The following is a 24,660-nucleotide window of genomic DNA, read 5'->3' as shown; positions in this document are numbered from 1 at the left end:
CTCTTCATTGGTCAGAGAAGGAGAATCTAGAATAGCTCTAGGGACATCATGTCTACCAGTGGGAGAGCACAGAGCAAGTTGCATTCTGGGGCTTTCCCAGAATGCATTGGAATGTCCGTAAACTCTGTACTCCTTGCAAGCTGCGAGGGATGAAGTGCGTCAATTTGATTTTCATTCATCTGCCTTTTGTTTTGCAGTTTGTGCGTGAAACATTTGTTCAGATGTCCCCGGAGGAGTATGCCGCTTGGCTCCAGACACGTGTGACCTCCAACTGCCAAAGAGCACAGAGTGCCCCGCCAATAAGGTGACAAATGAAGGTGCCAAGCAAACAACACACATCTGATTTCCCGTCCAAGGCTACTTCTATGACTAAAAGAGGAAAACATTTGCAAATTATAAAAGGATGATCATTTGGGGGGTTACGTTGAGCAAGCCAAGATCTGTAATTGTGGAAGACTGGAAAATGAAAGGGGAGACAATGACCGCTGCAGCCGCCTACCCTATGACTAAACTAAATATGAAGGTCGGCTGGAAAGAGCAATGACTGTCAATGTTTCCCCAACAGCCACATCTACTGGACACATGCTGATCTTTTCATTGTAACCCCTAATATGTCTGCAGAATTCTGGATTTAGACTTTGTTAATCAGGTATTTCATATGTCAGCAGAGAAGGCTGCCACTGAAAGTGTGTATGCAGTTTGAAGGCAAACCACACAAAGCAAGACTCCAAGAATCATTGAATTGTGTTTCTTAGCATGCTTATATTGATCAGCAGGAAATGATATAAGAGTGGATCTCTTTGTAGCCAGGCACATGGACAGATGTGAATCCGGAACAGATTGTGCAAAATTGTGAACTACCATGTGTGTGGGTTTGTGTGCAAACTAGGCAGGAGGAAAACGGGTGCGACACAACTCTGTTTACTCTCCTAGCTCTAGTATGGTAAATCCTCAATTACTTTCCCCCAATGGTGTTGTTAGGGGGGCTGAGGGGGCTATAGCCCCGAGTCTTTTGGTTGTAGCCCCGGATAGAAGCTCAGGTGCTACAACCAAAATGCCAGATAGCCCCGAGTCCCCCAATCCCGACATTAGCTTAGCCCCTGATCTTTTCCAGACATAGCAACCCCCTGCTTTCACCTGAGGTTAAGGAGGGGAGGGCAGTCCCACAATAGGGGAAGTGGGTTCACTGGGTCAAAGGTAATCGGTACCAGGGAAACCAAGGAAGAAACAGGCCAGCAAATCAGACCCATTATGACCTCAAATACCCAATTATCCCTAATATTAAAGGAGGGAAACACTTCCACTTGGCATAGAGGACTGCATTCTAGTGGCAAGACACTGTGAGAAGAGCAGGAGGAGCCACAGGAGCAAGGCATATTTATTAGGAAGACCAGAGGGGGAGGAGCTGTTGTGGTTAGAGCAGCAGGGAGTCAGAAAGTTAAGAATAAGGCAAGCACATTTTCTTTTCAAATTCAAGTTTATTATGAAACATTACTTAATTGGTTCAACTAAGGGAAATATAACTCAACCATAAGGTGCCTTTGGGTAAAAAATAAAAAGTAAGCTCTCATTTCTGTAATCCTTACTCCATAGAGTCCTTGAAGAGATGTCTCATTAATCAATTGCTCACATTCTTTGGGGGTTGAGTATCAGTGTCCCCATACTTGTTTCTTGGCTCTCTGTTCTGTAGATCCAATTTATACTCGACCCCTGAAAGACACGTCGCTTGGGTCTTGTGGCCCTCATGCACTGGAATACTAGGTCTGAACAATGCCGAAGTTATGGCTACATGATACTGAGATTAGCCCCAAAGGGAGTTCCAACAACCAAGACGCTGGCCATCCGGGCTTTTCTACAGGTTGTGTCAGGGTGCATTCTACACCTCCCTGTCTTATGGTCCAGGTTGTAGTGCCTAACACCCTATTTCATCTGCATCCTTGAAAAGTTGCAATGATCTTGTGCATAAGGAGACATTTCCCACATTACCTGTCTTTTCTCCTTTCTCTTACTTCTACCTCATTAATATTTTGCATCAGCTCAGACTGCCACCCCTCCTCCATTCACAACCCTCAATATTAGGGTGGGTCTGCTCCCTTCTTACCTCTCTGATATTCTCCTCCAACCTCTTTCTTGATAGTCCTCTCTTCCTCCTCGCTTACTCTTTCAACCTTCGCTTTAGAATTCCCCCACAAAACAAAAAAACCCCACAACCACCACCATGAACGACGCTTCAACAATTGCCCCCTATTCATCAAACAGGAAGCCAGGCAAAAGAACCTTTGCCCCGCCATCAGGACACCCCTCAACCACTGCTGCAGCAAACACAATATGGCCATTCAGAACACCAAAGCTTCCCTCTACCTCCAAGAAATCCAATCTACCAACAATTACACACAAACTATTCAATATTGCCAAGTCAATCTCCAAACCACCATCCAGCCCTTACACACCCCATCCACCTCAGTATGCAACTCTGTCATGGACTAGAACTCTAAAATACACAACATCGGACAAGCCCTTCTGTCTGCTTCCACACTCCTTTCCCACTCCATTAAACCTTTTAACACATGTGGCACTTCCTCCCCATTGACCGAGACACCCTCATCACCCAGACAGCCAATACAAAATCAGCACACTTTCTGGACGATGAATGCCCACTCCAAGCTGCAACTAACTGCTCTACCCTGGGTCAACATTATCAACTCCTGTCCCTCGCATGGTACTATCCCCATCACACTTAAAATGGGACAAATCATCCCCCTTCTCAAAAAACATCCCTCGCCCCCAAACTCCATGGAAACTATTGTCCCATCTCTAGCCTGTCATACCTCATAAGAATTATGCAAAGCTGCTTCACCAGCTAACTTTCATCAACACTTCATGACAAATGATCTCGACTCCTTTCAGTCTGGCTTTCATCCACCCAACAGTACTGAGACAAGAGCACTACACATCCTAGATGACCTCTACAACATTTATTTATTTATTTATAAGGCGCCGAAAGCACGCAAGCATCGTGGCACCACATGAAGACGTGTATATACATAGGACTGGATGAAACAGGGCACAGGACGCTTGGCAAGCCAAGAAACAGGTAGAAGCAGGTTCTACTCAGGGTTTATTAGTTAATTTGAATAGAAAGGTTTTTAATTGCTTTTGGAACATGAGGAGGTTAGATTCAACTCTCAGGTTCAGAGGCAATTTGTTCCAGTGGTGAGCGGACCGGTTTGGAAAGGCTCTGCCCAAACCATTTGCTTTCCTGTGGAGGTTAGTTGTAATGAGCCCTTGGGCCTCAGATCTAAGACTGCTGGTTGGCCCACAATCTTGGACTTGAGGTAAACCAGAGCTTTTCCATATAGGCACTTGTTTGTGAGTGTCATTGATTTGAACATTACACAGTCTTCAACCCTTAGCCAATGAAGTTCCTTCCTTGCTTCACTGATACGATCAGATTTTTTCTTATGCTTGATTATTCACACAGCATGATTCTGAATATGCTGAAATTTTGTCAGGCATTGTATACTGGCATCCAATAGTAGGGCGTTGCCATCTAGAAAGAACATCGGGCAAAGATCACACAGCCTTCAACACCATAAAATGCACAATTTCCCTAAACATCCTATCCCACAGGATGAAACTACCAGGCACCATTCTCAACTTGCTCATCGCCTTTCTTAGTGACAGGACAAATGTTGTCTCTGTGTGTCCCTATCGGTCTGTCCCAGTCTGGTATGGGGTTCCTCAATGATCTTCCCTGTCTTTACTCCTCTTCAATGTAGAATCCCTTGGACACATTCTTAGCAACCAAAATTTCAATTTCCATCAATTTGCAGGCAACACTCAAATATACTTCCAAATCTCATCTCACTTACACTATACTTCCCTCAAAAGCTGACTCCCCACCATCACCACATGGATGGCCACCCATTTCCCAAAACGAAACCAATCTAAAATGTATTACCTCTTCATATGCCCCTCCAACAAAAAGACTCCTCTTCACATCCACACCACTCCCATCATCATCACTTTCGGAAAAAGCCTCAAAGCAAATCTCTTTTCCAACTCCTAATTCGGCCTCACCACCTCCCCTGCCTTTACCTGTCTATCCTAATCTTCCTAGCCTGACCTGGAAGGTTTTGCAAATTCTGTTTAACCTCCCACCTCTTAAACTTCTGAACTTTTTAAGGTACTTCAGGACTTTTTGGGTAGGTCCAGCACTTGAAAACAATAACATAAAATAAATAAAATCAAAATCTCATTCTGCTCTAAGATTTCCCCTCTTACCTCCTCCTGATTGCACTCCTATACCTCCCTCTTGATCTTTTAAAGTTTTTCTTTTATGCACTCCTCCATCTCTCTTGATGTCATCTCCAACCATCCAACCATACACTCCTTCTCTCCCTTAATGTTTCGTCCCTCCTCATTCTGAATACTCTTGTCTACCTCCCCTTAGAAAGCTCATCCAACAGTCTCTTGAAAACGCTCCTCCACCCTATTTCCTTCATGATATGATATATGATATGATTTAGTGTTTATAATGCTCCTTTAAAAAAGTATTTCTTGGTGCCACAAGGCAAAGGAGGGGAGACAGAGGGATGACAAGACAAACAATGTTACTATGTTTTGTGGCATTCGGATCGTGCAAGCACAACAAAGTGCAGAGGAAAGTGTGAGGGGAGAGGTGCGAGGAAGGGGTAAGTGTGAAGTGCAGTCAGGGCAGCAGTGTTCCGAGTAAGTGGGAGGATGGCAGAGGACTACACAAATACAGTCCCAGACCAGAAGTGCTGTGTAGGCCAGAAGTCAGTGCCGGGTGACTGGTCAAGGGGAGTTTCAAGGAGTGGCACCCTGTGTGAATCTGAGGTCAAAACGCCACTAGCCAAGACAAGCAAACAGGTAGATTAGCAGAGGAGAGGGAGAGAAAAGGAAGAAGAGAAGAGGAGCTCTTGAGCAGCTTCTGGAATTCAGGTGATCTGGCTCAAGTTGGAGAGGGGCAGGGAAGCCATTCCAGTGGGAGGCACCTCCAGAGGAGAGAGATCTATCCCCACTCTCTGTCTGGAGAAGCATCTGACCCGCAGAGAGTTTGAGGTAGTGGAGGTCTCCAGAAGGAAGGTCTTTAGGAAGAGAACGTTGCATATAGAGAGGACCAAGGCACCAGAAAGCCTTGTGGATGACGCAGATGGTCTTGAACTTGATCCTCGCAGCCACCGTAGCCAGTGGAGAGATTTCAGAGCTGTAGAGATGCGGTCCTTTGGCTTGAGACCAAGGATAAGTCTAGCTGTCCTGTTTTGGATTAGTTGAAGAAGGTGAAGAGTAGAGTTAGGAAGATTGAGAAAGAAGCTGTTGCAGTAGTCCTACCTGGAGAGAACCGTATCTCCGGAGACAGTGAGCTTCTGGGCGAAGGTGAACAAAGGTGGGATACCTCTGAGGAGGTGCAGCTGACCTCTGAGGAGGTGCAGCTGGAAGTGGGCCTTCTTGGCAAAGTCTCTGATGTGTGGAGAGAAGGAGAGAGTGGAATCAAAGATGGGGCCAAGGTTTTTTGCCTCACAGGACTGTGAGAGGAGTTGGCCCAAGGAGGGCGGTCAGAGAGAGGAAAGTTGGGAGCCAGGGTCCCAATGAGAAGGATCTCTGTGTTACTGACATTAAGGCAGAGGTGACCATCCCTGAATAGCGGATAGACAGTCAGGAATTAGCAAGGAGGGTGAAAGGAGGCTGAGGGTAGCCTGAGGGCTGTGTGTCATTGGCACAACACTGAAAATTAGAGATCATGTGGGCCAGATAGAGATTCAAAGAGAGGTGGTGGAGAGAAAAGACTCAAGTTGGACCTGGGAGGGTCGGTCCAAGAGCCATGAGGTCAGCCACTCCAGGGCCTGACCAGTGATGCCAAGGTTCACACTAAGACAATTGATCAGGGTGGAATGATTGACCATGTCGAAGGCAGAAGAGAGGTCAAGGAGGATGAGGACAGAGTGAGAGCTGGAGTCGAGGTTGGAGAGCAGATCTTAACAGGAGTTCAGGAGAGCAGTTTCCGTGACTGGTGGTCATGGAGATAACCAGCAGATACAGTGTGGAGATTTAGGTGAGAAATTGCCAGTTACTCCAGGAGTTTTCTGAGGAAAGGAGTGATCGAGTTCGGGCAATAGTTGGGCGGGCATGAGGGATCAGCAGAAGGCTTTTTCAGGAGGATGTGCACAAGGGAGTGCTTGAGAAGAGAGGGGAAAGATCCAGTGGGAAAAGGAATGATTGCAGAAATCGGCCAAGGCTGGAGCGAGGGAAACAATGTTGTCCTTAATGGTTCTGGAGGAGCAGCAGACCTGTTTGAATGAAACCTTTGTAGACCGGATTTGTCTAGAAACATCATCAGGTGTTATAGGAGAGAAAGAGGAGAGAAGGAGAGAAGAGGGAAAGGTGGCTGGAGGGGGCCTGAGAGAGGTAGAGGGAGAGAGATGAGGAGAGGAAGATAGCGTGAACAGGGTGTCCTGAGTTTTATTGGTGAAATATGAAGCCATGGCCATACAGAGGGCCTGGGAAGGGAGAGAAGAGGTAGAGACTACAGCCGGATTGTCCAGCTCCTTGCAGATTTTAAAAAGCTTGGTCACGGAGATGCAGGCTTGAATGTGGACCGTCTCATGGAGAAAATAGAGAGTCTGTATTGCCTTTAGAGGCCAGTTTCTCAGAGGATGTGCCTGAACCCCTCCACTTCCGCTCGGCAGCTCTGCACTTGCGATTGAGAGCCGCAAGGTCAGAGTCATACCAAGAATTGCACATGGAGGCAGGCTTCAGACGAATCCTCATGACAGGCGCAAAGATACCAAGGGCACTGGAGATCGGGATGCCCAGAGTGGTCAGAGGAGTCCAAGTGGATGTTGAAATCCCTGGGTACGAGACGCTTAGAGGTAGAGGCAAGGAGAGAGGAGGAGAGATCAGCCCATTCATAAAGGCAGAGGGCGACCTTGGCAGGTGGCCTGTAGATGGTGGCCAATGTCAGCGAAAGGCCAAGAGAGACAATGAGCCTGCAGACCAGGCATTCAAAGGAGGATTTTATTCTCCTTCCTCTCCTCCTTTAGCTCACCTTCTAGCCATCTCGCTCCTCCTGATGTGCCTTTCCACAACAATGTTTCTATTCTCCATCTCTCTCTTCTGCTGTGCAGCAATCTTTCTGTCTTCAGCTCCAACTCTCTCGAAAGCTTATCCAAACACCTACACTATTGTTATAAAAGCCAGTTGCTTACATAGTGAGCTGGGGATAACCCTTGCTTAACCACACTCGGGCCTTTATCTTTATCAGGCCTGGAATCGGATTTTATAAGCAGTGATTGTTCATGGATTTCTGGCCGCGCTCTGCATGGAGACTTGGCACAAGACTTGATCAAGACCGCCCTCCACAAAACAGAGGGCATGTTATGTAAATATCCATTAGGCCTTTCCAGACAGCTTAACCTTGACCACGTGCACGACCACCTCCGTCCTGATGAAGGTTGACAGATTTGAACGGCTGAAGATGCATATGTCCCATTGAATATCAACCGAAAAACCTGTTGACTGTTAGACTCTCCTGTAATAGATACAGAGGGACACACCTGTAATTCAGAAGGGGTTTCATTTTACATTTGTTGTGTTTAGATACAGTGGCATTATGACACTTGTTTTGTACACATTAGAGAAGCATGTGTGTGTGTAGAGTGCAGAAGAGTATGAATGATCGGTTATAGGCTCTGAGCTTCGTCTTTTAAATATGAACATGAGATGTATTCATATGCGATGAATTAAAATCATATTTTGTGAATTAACGAAACAGAATTTATAGTACTCTGTCATCTTTGTCTATTGGTCCATTTTTGTTGTTGCATTGGTATACTCACCTGGAGGACCATAGACCTATACCAGGTGCCCTTTATATATTTTTTGATACTAGACTTGTAATGAGGCCCAGTCTAGAAACAAGCTACATAAACCTCAGGGGTGTTCCTTGCTGTGTGGGCGTCCTGTCCAGCGGGTCATAATCGGGCAGAACCCAAAGGAGGACTTCAATTAAGTTACTCCAATTTTTATAAAAAATGTATTTGTATGTAAACAGTGCAAAGAAAACGTCTGAGTCTTTGTGTCGGACAGTGTTTTGAGGGACTCTTAATGATGTCCTTCTATATAGAAGTCTTGCCTACTTTGAAATCTCAATGTTGCTTTCCTTCATACGTACAAACAGTTGAACTAATCGCCAACAGCGACTTAGACCAGCAACATGGAAGATGAGTTCCTCTATATCTATAATTGGAGGCCCGTTGATTTTCAAGGGTGCTCCTCCTGTGAGCTGTACATTGTATTTCGAAAATACAAGGTTTGTTTGTCTGATGTACCCTTATGTTCTTCCGAACTTTCTGAATATGCCATATGAATCAGATCTTTCTTCAATAATTTTCTTTGCTGGATCCATGAAGAGCTTCTCTATTGACTAGATGCTTGAATACTATTTGCTCTGTAAAAAAGGCATCAGAATCTCTCACAGGATATTTGTCATGTATGTCTTTTTCTCTACTGCAAGCCAATCATCTAAGACTCCCCAATTCCCAATGGGATACATCTTCAAAGGTGGGCCTCCACTGTGGGTGGTGAGAGATGTGGCATCTTCATAGCCTCCTACACCAGTATGCCTTCATATGGCATGTGTGGGCAAGTCCACTGGCCTTCTCTACATACCTTCTTAACGATTTGCTCTTTGGATGTTAACTCTTCATGAGACACCCCTTATGGCAAATCCTGTCTGAAGAATCTCCTCATCTAAAATTGATGTATCAGTTCAAATATTCGTATGAGTCTAGATGAAGCGCCACTGGAAGTACCAGTCTGTGCATGTTTGTCACTCTTGTCTGGTACCCGTTAGTCCCTCATTCACCAGACAACCCCCCTTTCTGTCCCTACCATACTAGATCAAGAGAATGTGATTGAGGAGGGGGATCCGGCGAGTGTGTCTTCGCCTTCCTGTGTGTGCTGGGTTTCTCTGTGAATGTTTTTTGTTTGTTTCGGTGCTCTCACCTGTAGCTGGGGCATCCGACAAGTCAGAAAAAGAAGTGAACTACAGATTATCAATGCAAAAGCCACTATGTTGAGTAATATGCACCATTGTGTCTCTGCCATGCCCAATGGCTTACACCCCCGACTCCCCTGTATCTTAAAGCTCATATGCAGTCCCTGCTTCTTCTAATACACTGGAAGAGGGGATGTAAAGATTGTGAACATTATCCAAGTACTCTGACTCTCCCAGTACATCTCACATCACATACACTACCCACACGCAATGGGATCCTGGACAGCAAAGGAATCTTTTTCCAATCATGTTCTCTGCATTTGCAAGATTGATATAAGCATGCTTTGCAATGGGTAGCAAGAAACATAGCTCAGGTCGGAAAGGAGCGGGACGTGAGTAGTGAGTAGAAGGTTTAAGGGACGTATCGACCATGTTCATATATGTAGTCACAGGGACACTAATAGTTCCCCTCCAGGCATAGGCAAACATATACCTAAAGATGTGTTATTCACGGACTGTATTGTTGGTCACTGCTACTGAATTATTACGTGTTTCACCATTAATCTGTTAAAAGGGTGGTCTACACGTGTTATTTCAATGTAATGAAATAAAAGAAGTATTTGTCCGTGAATAGCTGAATGCTGTGAATATCAAGTGAATGTTCCCCGCTATCCTATTCGGTTTGCCTTGCCTGAGAAACAAGAAGCACCCCTCAGTGCCATGCTACTCTTGTAAAGGCAGCCATTGTAGGTATGCAGCCAACCAAAGTGGAGCTACGCAGTGGACCCAGTAGGCACCGGGGATCTGGAATGGCATCCACAGAACTTTGCATTGGAATACAATTGGCTAATTCCTGCAAGCGCCTGTCGCAGATGGCAGAGGCGTGGTGAGCAGGTGGCAGAACATTAACATTTAGATGCGGATGGCGATCATCTCCTAGCAATGGGCATGAACCTCTGATCATTAGTATCCAGCATTGTATCTGCAGGAATGTTATCATTGATAGGGATTTTTCAAAAGGCATCTCTGGACTGTGGGCGGGTGCACGATGATGCAGGGGGCTCTCTAGGCTAGAAGCCCATTGTTTAAGATTTGCCAACGTCTTGCTTTCAAATTCCAATGGTAAATTGCATTTCAATGATGACGTGAAATAGAAATGTGCCTTTTTCTAACTATTTTATGATTGAAATAAAGTGAAAGGATCTGTCTTCGTTATTATCTTGTCACGCACACTTTCCTTTCAAATGGCAAGCCAGTTTGGGGCTAATTAACGGAGACATTCCCCACTAAAAGCAGATGCCACACACGGTGCCACTGAACGGGCGCTAACTAGTATAATCCAGAGTTGTGTGAATGTCTGGCCATCTGCATAGAAGTGGTTTAATCTGTGCAGTGTCATACATGCACAAGAACATACGGGGCAGCCTAATTGCAGCAGAATCATCTTTATCAGTCTTGGCTTTTTAGTCACTAGCACGTTGCTTTCAGGGGTCTGTATCTCCATGGAAAAAGCAAACATGATTAAAAGCATGCGAAGGGCTGTTTCATAAAACCCTGTTAATAGAAAGCTGTTGGCCTTTGGTATTCTGGCGGTCTCTTATTTTCATACGGTGCTCCCTTTTTCTCATTCTCCGTCTACTATATCCCTTTGCCATGTTGTTTCTGTCCTTCGTTCATGCCTTTACATTCTGCCCTTCCTTTTATCCCCTGCTGTACATGGATTCTGCCCTACCTCACCCCGCTTGCCTTCACTTTACACCTCCCTACTGTAATCCCTTCTCCTCCTTCCCTTCACAGGAAGACACTTGAGTTTTGGTCCCCTAGTCACAGGCTGCCCTGATTTACTTTAATGCCTAATGACGCCTTGTCGTCATATTTGTGTCTTCTGTCTTGTACTCTCACTTTTCCATGGTACACTTAGGATGGGAGCACTGCTGCCACGCTTCATGTCTCCAGCCCTGGGCTACTCTCGTAATGTATAGGTGAACCAAACTAGATCTACGACACACTCACAAAGCTAGGCTAAGCTTAGTACCTAAGTTATGCTCATCGTGAAGCCTGATTCTGCAGGAACTTCCTGATTTGAGCATGAGTGAAGGTTCATGTGGCTGATCATTTCCAATGTAAGCTGCCCTTCATGATTTTATTGATTGATCTGTTTATTTATTATGCGCAGTGCAACCATGCACGAGAGGGGAAGACATAGGGAGGACAAGACAAACGATTTTACTAGGCAAAGTACATTCAGATCATGCAGGAGAACAGAACAGCAAGTGTGTGGGGGGTGGGAGGGCCAATGTGGACCAAGTGCACTCAACCCCCGTCAGAAAATGGGTTCGGTGCAGAGAGATACCACTCTCATGGGTCGTAACCCGAAGTGCAGTAGTGCTGCGGCAAGTGCAAGGCCGGGGGCAACTGCAGAAGACTGGTGAGGAAAGCTTGGGACCTGTGAGGCTCTGTGGCTACAACAGGCAACCTATCAGTGAAACTGAGCAGAAGTAGAGGAGAGAGAGAGCAGAAAGAGGTGGTTAGCAGGGGAGAGGGAGAGAGAAGGAGGAGGCGAAGAGGAAAGTCTTGAGGAGTTGCTGGAACTTAAGGAGATCCAGCCCAAGATCGAGAGAGGCAGGGAGGCTTTTCCAGAGGGAGGTGCCTGCAGTGGATAAAGATCTCCCCCCAAGTCTCTGCTTGGAGAAGGACTCACCCACACCGAGTTGGAGGAAGACAAACGGGGGGCTCGGGAAGGACAGTATTTAGGAAGAGAGCGTTGCAAATAGAGTGGGCACTGGCCTCAGAAAGCCTTGTGCACAATGCAACGGGTCTTGAACCTAATGCTTGCAGCCACAGGTAACCAATGAAGGGATTTCTGCGCCAGAGAGATGCAGTCCCTGGGCTTGATGCCAAGGATTAGTCTTGCGGTTCTGTTCTGGATGAGTTGAAGAGCACGGAGGGTAGAAGAGGGCAGGTTGAGGAAGAGGCTGTAGCAGTAGTCCAGCCCAGAGAGAACCAGGGCTCTGGAGACAGTGAGCCTCTGGGGGAAAGTGAGAAAAGGTGGAATACCTCTGAGAAGGTGCAGTTGGTAGTGGAACTTTTTAGAGATGCCTGCGATGTGATATGAGAGAGAGTGGAGTCAAAGATGACCCCCAGATTTTTTGCCCGGTTGGTAGGTGGAGGCACAGGGCCAATGGAGGCCGGCCAGAGGGAAAGAGGGAAGGTGGGAGCAGGGGTCCCAAATAGGAAAATCTATGTCTTACTGGCATTGAGCAGAGGTTGTTTGCAGCACACCACGACTGAATTGCAGACAGTCAGTCAGGTATGAGTGAGGAAGAGGCCGAGGGTAGCCTTAAGGAGAGCTGTGTGTCATCCACGTAACACTGAAAGTTGGCAATGAAGGTGGCTATCATACGGGCGGGGGGGGAGGGGCATGTAGCCATTGAAAAACCAGGGGGATAGGTTAGATCCCTGGGGAACACCACATGTAGAGAGAGTGAGCCCCTCTTTTGGGCAGACCTGAAGACTTCACAAGAACACATTTGAACCCTGGCTGGAGTACAGTCTGCCTTACAGCTTCCACCAGTGAAGGAAGGCCAGGATTTCCAAAGAGGAAGCAAGATCCCTCTGCTAAACATCTCCCAGGGAACAGACAGAGCTACTGAATCCAGGGGAAACTCCAGCAGCTCCAGAACCGATATCCAGCCAGCACACAGCATGCCCTGCTAGGCTCTACAAGCAAGCTTCTGAGGTGGGAGGTGCCAGAGAGTCTCTGAACCAAACTAAGGACAAGGCCGTTGCCTGCAACACTCTCTTCAGCTTTTGGCCATCCGCCTTAAGGGACGACACAAGCCCAGCAAAGAAGCTAGGAGGAGTGCATCGACAAGCCTCAACCAGCGTCCGCCTTCACAGATATTTTCGAGGGAGTGGAACCCCTCGATCTGCAACCGACTGCACCGCAGACTGTTGTCACTGCAGTTTCTAATGTCAGCTGAGATGCCACGTCCAGAGCTTCAGACCCACCAGCCAGCACTGAGACAACGATTTGTGACCCCGACCCGCCATGTAGGACAACCTACATGCCTCCGTCCAGCCTCGTTCGCTGAACTGCCTGCCGCCTGATACCCAAACCTGTCTCCCATCTTGAACTCTGTCACAGGTGCTGCAAAGCACCCTGAAACTGACTCGACCCTGTCAAGCACCAAGAACCTGTACAAGCACAAGGTACATTGTGGTTCTGTCCCCCTGGTCCTCCTGAAGGCTCTGTGAGAAACCAGAAGGTGTCTCACCCGCTAGTCCCCGGGGATCTCCCAGGTTGACACGGAACAGCCATCACCTTTCGATCCATATCCTGGGGGTGGACCAGTGTGGGAGGCTCACCTGGGTGAGGGGTCTTCGGGGAGTGCGAGTGCGATGCCTGATGGCGAGACACAATATCCCCCTCCCTGTAAGACCTTTACCCCATCCTACTCGATAGGATATTTAGAAACTCTACACCCCCTTTCCCTTCACGAACACTTTCACACAGACAGCCCGCTCTGGGAGAAAGAAGACTTACACCCGAGCATTGTACCTGGCATGTCCCACTTCTATAGTCAGGCAAAGTCGGGCAATTACCTGTAAACACTCGCACCTGACTTCCATTAAACTTCCCCACACAGATAAAAGGCAAAGGATGAGGGCACACTCTGAACAAGGCAAAGCACACAAAGGAACAGTACTTTCCGGACAGCAGCTGAACGCATGAAGGAAGGAAGATGGCAAACCAAGAAGGGTACTGTAAGGAAGGCATGGTATCAACAGTAAGACAGACACAAATGACCACAGTTGAAGGGTGTTTATTGAACTTCAAAAAGGGTTTGAAAAACACATATCTAATCCTAAATCTACACATGGGAGCAAGCTACGACCATCAAATAATAATAACACAGTCCTAGTGGTATCTTGTCAAAATAAAAGGGCATATACTAATAAACCGATTGCCAATCCTTAACACTAAATACAAATAGTGTGGGAAACAATGTTACGTAGAAGAAAGAAGTGCCAGAATACTCTGTCAAGGGTATTGCATCTTAGTTTCAAAGTTCAATCACTCATCTGTTGTTAAAGTTCTACTTGCGTTGGTTATCACACGTATTTCATACACTATTTGCTTCAGCGCTCACCATACAATGTTGCTGATTCCAACCTTGTCTTCAACACAGATCGGTTTGGTATCCTGTGTTGATTTTACTGTTGGTGCTTTGTTATAGGATCCAAGGATAGTACCACGGCGGAAAGCGAATCTCTCTGCCTTGCTTATCGACGCGGGAGGGCCCTGGATACCGCTGACACACAATGCAAGATTCTTCAGCCTGGTTCCCTGGTCTTAAGCTTTCTATTGTTGAGGGTTCATGAAAGTAACGATCCCTCATCGAAAAGGTCAAGGGCACTTCTCTCCTTGCGATCCCCTTCTGTTTTGCCATCTTTCTCCTTATGTTAAACTGCCATCTTGGAACGGATATTTCCTCGCGTGCTTTACCTTGTTCAGAGTGTGCTCTCATGCTCTGCCTTTTATCCGTGTGGGGGAAGTGTAATGGAAGTCAGGTGTGTTTGATGGTCAGTAATTGCCTTACCCTGCCTGACCATTGTATTTGGACATGTCAGGTATACGGCCCTGGTGTTAGTTCATCTCTCATAGCGAGCTGTATGTGAGAAATTGTTTGCTTTGTGAAGGGGAGGGAGGTTGAGCTCCCAAATATTCCACCTGGTAGGATGGAGCAAAGGTGCTACAGGGAAGGGGATACTGTGTCTTGTCATCCGGTATCCAAAAGCAATGGCCGTGTTCTAGCCACCCGGATGACGGATCCCTGAGGACTAGCGGATGAAACACCTTATGGTTTCTCACAGTACGCAAGGACGGAGATACCCTTGACCTTTTCGGCGAGAAACCATTACATTACAGAACTCTTCAGATTAGAAGGCGTAAGGTCTGGAAACCAGACTGAAGAATCCTGTATTGTGTGTCGGAGATACCCGGGCCCTCCTGCATGTCTGACCAAGTCGGGGGAGGAACAGCAGCCACTGTGGTACCGTCCTTGGCTCAGAGATCAAAGCAGTGCCAGAGAGATCAACACAGCCGGTGAGTTGGGGTGACCGATGCAATTACGGTCAGTGTTGATGTCAATCAATGTCAAGATTGCAAGCAGCAACATTGTATAAGGAGTGCAAGAATGAAGATTGAAACGCATGTGCTGATGAATGTTTGAACATTAAAGGGAAAGAACAATACCAGTGACAGAGTGGTCCGGCACCACAAGGGTGCTCAATCGAAGATGTCTGTAAGGTATCCAGCCAAGAAGTGTTGGAAACGAAACTGGAAGATTGGCAAGAATATTGTGTGACGTGAATCGAGGGTGTTCCTGCGAACCATTGCACATTAAAAAGTCTTTGATTTTTGATATCAAGAGGAAAATGTAGAAAGTGAGATGACATGGTCCGAGCCCGATCGAGGGAGACCAATTGTGAACATTGTGCTAAAGGCGTCCGAGCCCTTAGGAGGAAGACCCATGATAAACACTGGAAGCGAGAACTGTGAATGTGAAAATCCTGATGAGAAAGAAACTTTGGTGTTTGTTTGTTATGACAGGCCCTCTGCAGTAAGAGACTGTTATTGGGAAAGAGGCTTTTTTTTCAAGACCTCTTGGACTGAGAAAAGGAGCGCTGGTTGTTTCTATCCAATGCAACAGCACCTTGATTTCATGGGCCAGCAGGCCAACAACTAGTGAAGGAGAAGGAGAACCCGGTTACCCATACTCTCTGCTGGAGTCTGTTCTGGAGTCTGTTCTTTGTTTCTACAATTGGAACCCATAAGAACCACCCACAGACTCGGAGCGTAGCGGAGTGTTTGCCGAGTGTTTGGCAAAGGAGAAGGAGAACCCTGTTACCCATACTCTCTGCTGGAGTCTGTTCTGGAGTCTGTTCTTTGTTTCTACAATTGGAACCCATAAGAACCACCCACAGACGCGGAGTGTTTGCCGAGTGTTTGCCGAGTGTTTGCCGAGTGTTTGCCGAGTGTTTGCCGAGTGTTTGCCGAGTGTTTGCCGAGTGTTTGGCAGTGAAGAAGGAGAAGGAGAACCCTGTTACCCATACTCTCTGCTGGAGTCTGTTCTGGAGTCTGTTCTTTGTTTCTACAATTGGAACCCATAAGAACCACCCACAGACGCGGAGCGTAGCGGAGTGTTTGCCGAGTGTTCGCCGATGTGTGAACAAATGGACCCTGAAACATCAGGAGAATTGCATCCAAGAACACGGAGCAAGGTACGTGCACTAGATGACCTGGCTGAAAAGCAGCCCTTTAATTCATCATTAGTCACTACATCCATTTCAGCTAATTCAAAGATAGCTGTAAAAAACATTGGAAAGCAATGCAAAAAATTGCCAGTAGACCTATGCTCCAATAAAACATGTAAGTCGACAAGTAAGACACTCATAAATGAAATATTCTCACCCATCTCGCCAGGTGACTGTTCCTCGCCGCTGCTGGGCGCATGTGCAGCGTCTGGGGGGCCGCCGCTGGGTCTTGAAGAGGCGTGTGGTTGCCGCCGTGATTCTGGGCTCCTCCGCGACGGGGTGCGAGCGGCCGTTGTGGATGTGGCCGGTGTCCGGAGAGACCAGCGTGATGGGTGGTGCGAGGGAGATGGGATGGTGGAGGTGCAGGAGCCGCCTGCGCACGCCGAGTCGATGGCGGACGCTGGCGAGGGCAGCCTCCATGCGGTGTGCCGCGGATGGGGGGAATCGAGTTGTGGAGCGGGTGCTGGGGCTCCGAGCTCTGCCGCGACCTCTTGGCGGGCGGGGGCGGGCGGCTCGGAGGGAGTGAGTGCCGGGCCCCGTGGAGGCGAGGAGTTGGGAGATTCGCTTCCTATTGTGGGCGGAGACTGCCAGGAGTCTGAGTTGACTCCACGTGCAGCGCGCACAGAGAACAGAGTTAACCCTCGGTTGCCTGGAGATGTGGAAAGTCAAACCGAAGAGCATGCTTCCACGGAAAGGCCGAGGCAGTTGGGCCTCTGTGGCAAGTATGCCATGGCTCAACAACTGGTCCCCGAGAGAAATCAGGCAGTTACCCTCACCCCAACACTTGCAAATGAAATGACCAAAAATAAAGTGCCCAAAATACTTGTTGAAGTTCCAAAAAAAACACCAGTATAAAAAGGATGAATACTGGTGCAGATGATGACCAAGAGAAAGGTTTGGAATCCTATGGTTTACAAAACCTGAAGAAACAGACAAAAAAAAGATGTTATTCTACATCTGAGATCGGCACTCTAAGATGGCATTTCAATGGGAAACCTGCCCCTCTGGAAATGAGCAAAACTGCAAATAGTGGCAAAATCCAACTGATCAAAAACGCTTATGAAGGCTCCAATTCAAAAACTGAGCTAAAGGAAAAAGACACCCCACTTACAAGAAATGTGACTTGCGAAATAACAGATGATGACTTACTAATAAACACAGCGGAAATTATAGACACACAGAAAGTAAATTCACCTGCAGGGAAATCTAATGCTATGAGCATCAACGCAGAGGAAAGTCTATATGAAACAAGCCGGAAAGAAAGCACAGCAAAACAAAGTGAAGAAAAAGTACAAAATGAGTCCTGGGCCCCCAAACGCCCACGAATTCACTCACCGGAGAAAAATCCTCCCAAAAACTCTCCCAAAAACATTCTGAGTGATCCTTCAAATACAGTTAACAAAGTACCCCTGACTAGCGACAGTATAACCATAGTCACATCTGAACCAGATAATCACAGACAGAAGCCTTTTGAAGAAAGAGAGATAAATAAACAACGTGCCTCAGAAATAAAAGCACTACAAGATCAAATTAAAATTTTTTCACCACACACAAAAAAAGGCACAAAAGAAACGACGTCATCAGAGGAAAACTCTTCATCTTCATCAGAGTACAGTTCAAATGAGAGAAACATGAAGAAAGGAAAAACCTTACAAAGACGAAAAAATGGCATTACTTATGGAACAACAAATGAGATTAGGTGGCTAAAAGAGGCACGGGAAGCAATCATAGCATCTGTATCGATAACTTTGGCTCCTTTTCTAAAATTATATGAAACTTTAAATGAAAATCAACGAGATCAATCGACAATGATTGCCCTAATGAACAGCAAACTGATCTATGTGGAATCAGTCATGGACCATATCAAAGAAAAGCGAAGCCGAGAGAAAGAAATGGATGGAGTGGTTCTTAAAACATTGATTGATTTATTGCAAGACGCGGAAACCGATAAACATAATTTTTTAGAAGGGATTCGAGAAATCATTACAACTTTAGCCCCCCATCCAAAAAGGACTGACTTAAAATTGGGATCCGTGCGAGCGTGCACACACGAAGAGCAAAGAGAAGTCTACCGTGCTCCATCTGTGTTAGGACCCGAACTAACACAGTCCGAAGAACATGGAGACCAAGAAGTACATGACACTATGCCCCTGAGCGTAAGATTACCCCCAAAACAAACACAGATCGAAAATGAAAGGAGCCAAAATATTACATCTGAGTTTGCCGAAAAATTATCAAAAAATGCAGAAAAAGTGGCAACAAGTGCTTTTCCAATATTTGATCCTAATGCAAATAAGAAGCCAGAAGTAGAAAAAACAAACAATACACAAAAGAAAGGCCAAAAAAGTACATGTAAAACAAAAAATGTGAATAGTAAAGAAAAGAAGAAGACATGCGGGTCAAGGAGTTTCTTGCGAAACGTAAAAGACACAGTAGAAGATGAGCTGCTCAGCACCATACCATGTAGCAAACTAGTAGAGACCCACTCCCAGCTGACCTTAGAAAAGACCCAAACGGTCTCTATATCTTCAGAAGATGATAGTTCACAGGATGGAAGTATACAAGAACTCCTAGACTGCTCTGTTTACGACGACGGAAATGTACAAACAAATGAAACACAGGAAAGAGTGATAATGGATTTTAATATATATGAAGCCGAAGAAGTATGCATTGATCCTAGGGTGGTGAATAAAGAAGATTTTTTAACCCTAAGTGAAAAATTAAAAAAATGCACAGCAAAATACTCCAAATCAAAAGAAATGAATGAATGCTCTTCACAAAAAAAAGTACAATTTCCCAACCTTAACAACGTACAAAAAATCGAAACAAGAAAGGAGACTTGGCCTCTGAGTGTCAAACAAGGAAACTCTAGAACTACTGGCCCAAAGCATAAATGGATGAAGCAAAAACCAAAACCACCAAAAAATACTGTTGTAATACTCGAAAAAATAGCAAGAAATTCTGATGGACTGATACTAAATAGATCAGCGGTAATGAAACTTCTACAATACATTCCACAATTGAAAACAATAAAATCAGAAGAAATACTGACAGTAAGCTTCCCCGAAGAAGCGCGTGTCGACTTGGTAGAAATTGTGACGAACTCAGTGATACTTGGCACCATTATGCTAGAGGCACATGAGAATTTTAGAGTACGGGGCTTTAAAATCTCAGAACCAGTAGATTACAAAAACACCAATGAAAAACCAGGAACCAGCGAAAAAAACAAAACTGTGCTTTTCGAGAGAAAATTCTCCGAAGACGAAGAAACACATCATATTAAATCGAAAATTGAAAATAGAAAGTCATATCAGAGAGAGAACTACCAGTATGATCAGAGTGATTCAGGTGGAAGTAAAAACACAACAGAATTAACCACAGAACCACTAAACAGAATATCAAAGGGAAATGGAAATGAGGAACAAATCCAAAGGCACGAAAAAGAGCATTTAGATAAACTAAAAATAACCATAAGAAGAACCCAAAAAATGGGTGAATCAATGAACCCCCAACAAATAACAAAAGAGGACCCGAAATATTGGAATTGGCTAGCTGGCTCTCTTGCTACTAAACCAAAATTGTAGCCATCCAAAAAAGTATACACTGACCGATGGAAAATAGGAAGCTGGAACACCAGAGGTCACCGCCACCTCTTTAATGATTTTAATCCATCCTTAAATGAGGTAGATATAATATGTATACAAGAATCTTGGCTAAAAATTGCCCCATTTAAGGAAGGATTCATTGTGCTATGTAACCCCGCCAAAGGAAGTGCGTTTGGAAGACCATCTGCAGGTCTTTTAACACTAATTAAAAATGGGTCAGGAATAAAAGTAATCGAATCTAACAATATTAACCCGTATATACAGGCAACAGTCATACATTTCCAGCTGGAAGCTCCAAAAGTCAAGCAAATAATGTTAATATTGAATGTCTACTGGAATCCCTTAAACATCGAAAGTGAACGCTTCATAGACCAAATAACGGAATGTTTGGATGAAAAAATAGAAGCATACAAAGAACTAAATATTGTCATCTGCGGTAACCTCAACGCAGATTGTTTTGAAGAAAATAAAGTGACCCAAAGTGACACAAATCAAAAAAATGACCAAAAATGCAAACGTGGGAAACTATGGAATGAAGAAATGGAAGCAAGGAGATTTGCACAGATTAAATGGGAACACGAATGGAGATATACCGTCAGCAAAGACCTGGTCAAACGGCATTGTAAGCAACACACTTGATTATATGTTTGTTTGTGAACGATTACTAGCGAAAATTCAAAGTTTAAGGATATCACCTTCAAACTACAGCGATCACGAACCAATTATCGCTGAATTTCTACATTGGGAAACCCGAATGAAGCAAATATGGGATGTAAAAATAGAGCTAGAACATGGCCTAAATCGCTTAAGGTTGAAAAAAAGTGACTTTGACACTGTATTAGAAAATCTAGAAAAGTGGCAATCTAAAGAAAAAATGTCTGTAGAATATGATACATCACTACAGATATTTAAACAAAGCTCTGGAAAATACATAAAATCAAAAACTAAAAAATGACATGTATATGATCCAGTAGTAGCGATAGAAAAGAGACTACTAAGAAAAGATCTACGTGTATTAAAAAATGGAAAGATCAAAGGCACGAAAGAAATGTTGCAAAAAAGAAAACAAAAATACAAAAACTGGCAGAAAGCCCACAAATCACAATTGCTACAACAAGATGCAGAAGTCATGCAGAAAGCAATATCCAATGCAAATAGCAGGACATTATGGGACCTGCTAAATGATAAACAATCATCAGCGGCGCTCACGAATCCAATATCAGAAAACGTTTGGACAGAGCATTTCACAAAATTGTTTAATGAGCCAGAAACATCGGATATGGAAAATAATGCTAAAGAAGAAAAACCTTGTCCCTGGGAAATCCATTTCGATAAGGAGGAGATAAAGACCCTAATCTCGAGAGCAAGCTCTTCAAGAGCACCAGGGCCTGATGGTTTATCAAATGCAGTGTTAAAAGAAGACCCAGAAAAATGGGCAACTTTCTGCGAAAGACTCTTTAAGAAGATTGTGAAACAGGGTCAAATACCAAAATCATGGAAGTCGGCCATTATCGTCCCAATCTTCAAAAAAGGTAACAGGATGGACCCTAAAAACTATCGGCCAATTGCCCTACTAGATTGTGTTGGGAAAATCTTTGCCACCCTCTTGTTAAAAAAATTGAAAACGTGGATCAAGGATTCAAATATATATATGACAAAAGACAATCAGGCTTTGTTGAAAATGTGGGATGTAATTTAAATCTCCTAATTCTAGGACTGATGAAAAGAAGAGCCTATACAAACAAACAAAAACTGTATATAGCCAGCATTCTTTTACGGCAAGCATTTGATAGCGTGAAAAGAAGCCGCCTTTGGGAAAAACTGGCCTCTAAAGGCTGCCCTACAGATCTCTTGAAAGCCATCAAAGAACTGTATGCCAAAACCTCAATGAGAGTTAAACTAGATCAAGGCGGTAACCTATCCAAGGAGATAAAAACAACAAAAGGCCTGAAACAAGGATGCCCGTTAGCAGCTACCTTGTTCTGCTTCTACATCGAAGACTTACAACACTGCTTCGGAAATAGCAGGACTTTTCCACCGAGATTAAACTGCAGACCGGTCAACCATCTGCTTTATGCAGATGACCTGACAATCTTAGATCATACACAAATCGGTCTACAAAGAGCTTTAAATCAGGTGGAAAAATATATAAAAAACAATGATCTAGAAATAAATGCAGATAAAACCGAAATATTAATATTCGGCGATAAAAGATGGAAAAAGACTAAAAATGAAGAATGGAAAGTTAACGAAACCTGGATAAAACCATGTGACGAAATGAGATACTTGGGAATACAAGTAAGTGGAATAAAAAATGAAGAGCCCTGGAAAAGGATGTTAAACTTAAAAACAAAACAGCTAACAGCCCAAGCTATCATTATCAATAAAAGATATGGTAAATTTTCCCTTCGACCAGTGATAATATTTTACAGACTCAAAGTAATTTCGACGTTGATATACGGAGCAGAAACCTGTATGAATATCCCAGAGAAGTTTTGGACCACGCTAGAAGGGTTGTTCTGGAAAAAAATCTTACCGATACCGAAAGCAACTCCAATGACGGTAATTCGACACGAACTGGGCCTGACATCGTTATATATACACATTCGTTATAATAAACTAATGTTGTATAGAAAAAAAATGAACAATCTGATGCCGCCCCAATTCGAATTATTTGGGAAATCCAACAACTACGAAGAAAAAGTGGTAGAAGATTGGAAACGAGAAAATGAACAAACTCTGACAGAATTTGCCCTCAAATCCCAAACATTAGTAGAAAATCCAACAGCTATAAAAAGAGCACTTTGGGCTGAGGACTGGTCGAACACTGAAATGGAAAGAGCTCGGTCAAAAACCCACACACTCCTGAAATCCAACTGTGGAGTGATGACTATCATACCAGACTATTTGAGAAAGTTTCCGAATCCCAAACAAAGAGATCTGTTATTACGCTTCAGATTAAATACTTTGCAAAACAAAACAACAAAGGCAAGATACACTAAAGAAAAAATATGCACAAAGTGCAGATTGTGCAAAAGAAGTGAAGAATCATTAAACCACTTAGTGTTATTTTGCACAGAACTGAGAGATCTGCGAAATTTGTACTTAACTAGTAGTATCACTGACTTATGTGGCCTAGATGCAGAGAAATGGTGGAGTAAAATTTACGCCTGCCAATCTCCAAAAATATATTTTGCAACGGTCAAATTTCTAGAAAACACCCTGAAAAGGCTAGACCATATCGATGAAGGATATGCATCGTAAATCGTGAACTGAATGGTTAAATGGACGCACCGTGCAGTGTTGTTGTACATTTTATTGAACATTTTATTGTGAATTAATAATTCAATTTTATTATTATGATTTTTCTGAGAGACAAAACTTATTTTAAGTAACTAACTGAAAGTGAACGGCCTCTTAGATTTAGTTTAGCCTATCCTAGACTTTCTAGTTTTTCGTAAGTTGACCGTGGCCTTATATTTGCTCGATGTTGACTCGTTGTGACAGATCTCTTTGCAAAATGAAATGTTTTACGGATTGTGAAAGGTTTGTAATAAACCAAATACACTTAATAAAAAAAAAAAGAAAAAAAGAAAGAGGCTTTGGCAGAAGGCCCAGATGCCTATGCTTTGAACTGTATTCTTGTGGCAGAGAAGCCAGTGTGTGCGAAGCTCGAACGTGCTGCCTTGCCCCGTGCTGAAAATGTGGGGAAGGGAAGCCAACTGCTCAACTATCCTGACATATTATTTCTTGAACACTTTTCTTTTTGCATACATTATTGTCCCACACCATTTTGTATTTAGAAGTAAGAATTGGCAGTAGGTGTATTATTATAGGCCCTTTTATTTTGACAGAGACTCGACTAGGACTGCATTATTATTTTATGATGGTCTTAGCTTGCTCCGATCCTTAGATTTAGGTTTAGATAGTTCAACCAACCCATTAACATTCAATAAACACCCTTGAACTGTGATCACTTATGTCTGTCTTCACTGTTTGATACTATGCCTTCCTTGCAGCCTCTAGTAACATTTTATAACCCATTGCTCCCTTTGTGTTGAAACCAAGTATCCTTGAACTATTGCCATTCACAACTACCATCTTGTCAGTATCCAGAGTGCATCCCTTTTCCTTCTGCAAACTGTCTTCTGCATTCCTGTACAAGGTGGGTTGTATTTTGTAGTGTCCTAGAACTGTCTGTTCTGATAATTATACAGTACATATTTGTATACAACCTTGACTGGACGGTCCCTTTTATCATTGGGTAATAATTGTATTTTCGCTGTGTTGCAACTAACCAATGATCCACAGCCTTGCAGAGATAAGCCTGCTGTTCTGTCCACGTCACCAAAATTGGAAAAGGAGGTTTGTAATTTGCTTGTGTTTCCAATCTGTTTGGATCCCCTCTGGTGTACAAGAGGTGTGGGGCTAATTGGTGGTTTAGAAGCCGCTATTCATCCCTGGACCACTGGTGCCCCGGAGGTTGATTCATCACAGGAGGGCTGCCAAATTGAAGATTACGCACATCTTTACACAATTCTACTACATTGACAAGAAGGCTAGATTTTGGCAGGTGGTTCTACGCAGCTTGTTGCCTAAGGTGATCCTCATTTCTCCTACTTTGTGTCCTGGCAAATGTTATATATTTACCTGCATTGATATCTATTGAACAGCGTGTACATCTATGAAAGGTCCGAAGCTGAAGAAGAAAAGGTG

General features: G+C 44.4%; 1 protein-coding gene across 2 annotated transcripts in view; it reads left to right on the top strand.

Annotated features, from left to right (window-relative positions):
- CCDC60 (coiled-coil domain containing 60) overlaps positions 1 to 10,234 on the top strand; it is an 879,096-nt gene extending 868,862 nt beyond the window's left edge. For both annotated transcript variants that reach the window (XM_069619175.1, XM_069619174.1), the window contains one exon: positions 198 to 10,234. In XM_069619175.1, coding sequence (XP_069475276.1) covers positions 198 to 308 — 111 coding nt within the window. In that variant the 3' untranslated portion in view covers positions 309 to 10,234. The remainder of the gene's footprint in view (positions 1 to 197) is intronic.
- Positions 10,235 to 24,660: the final 14,426 nt, after the last annotated feature.

This window comes from Ambystoma mexicanum, chromosome 10, assembly GCF_040938575.1.
Source record: "Ambystoma mexicanum isolate Mex_15411 chromosome 10, UKY_AmexF1_1, whole genome shotgun sequence".
NCBI classification, from domain to species: domain Eukaryota; kingdom Metazoa; phylum Chordata; class Amphibia; order Caudata; family Ambystomatidae; genus Ambystoma; species Ambystoma mexicanum.
The sequence above is the reverse complement of the archived record's forward strand: the minus strand, read 5'-3'. Positions and strand labels throughout refer to the sequence as shown.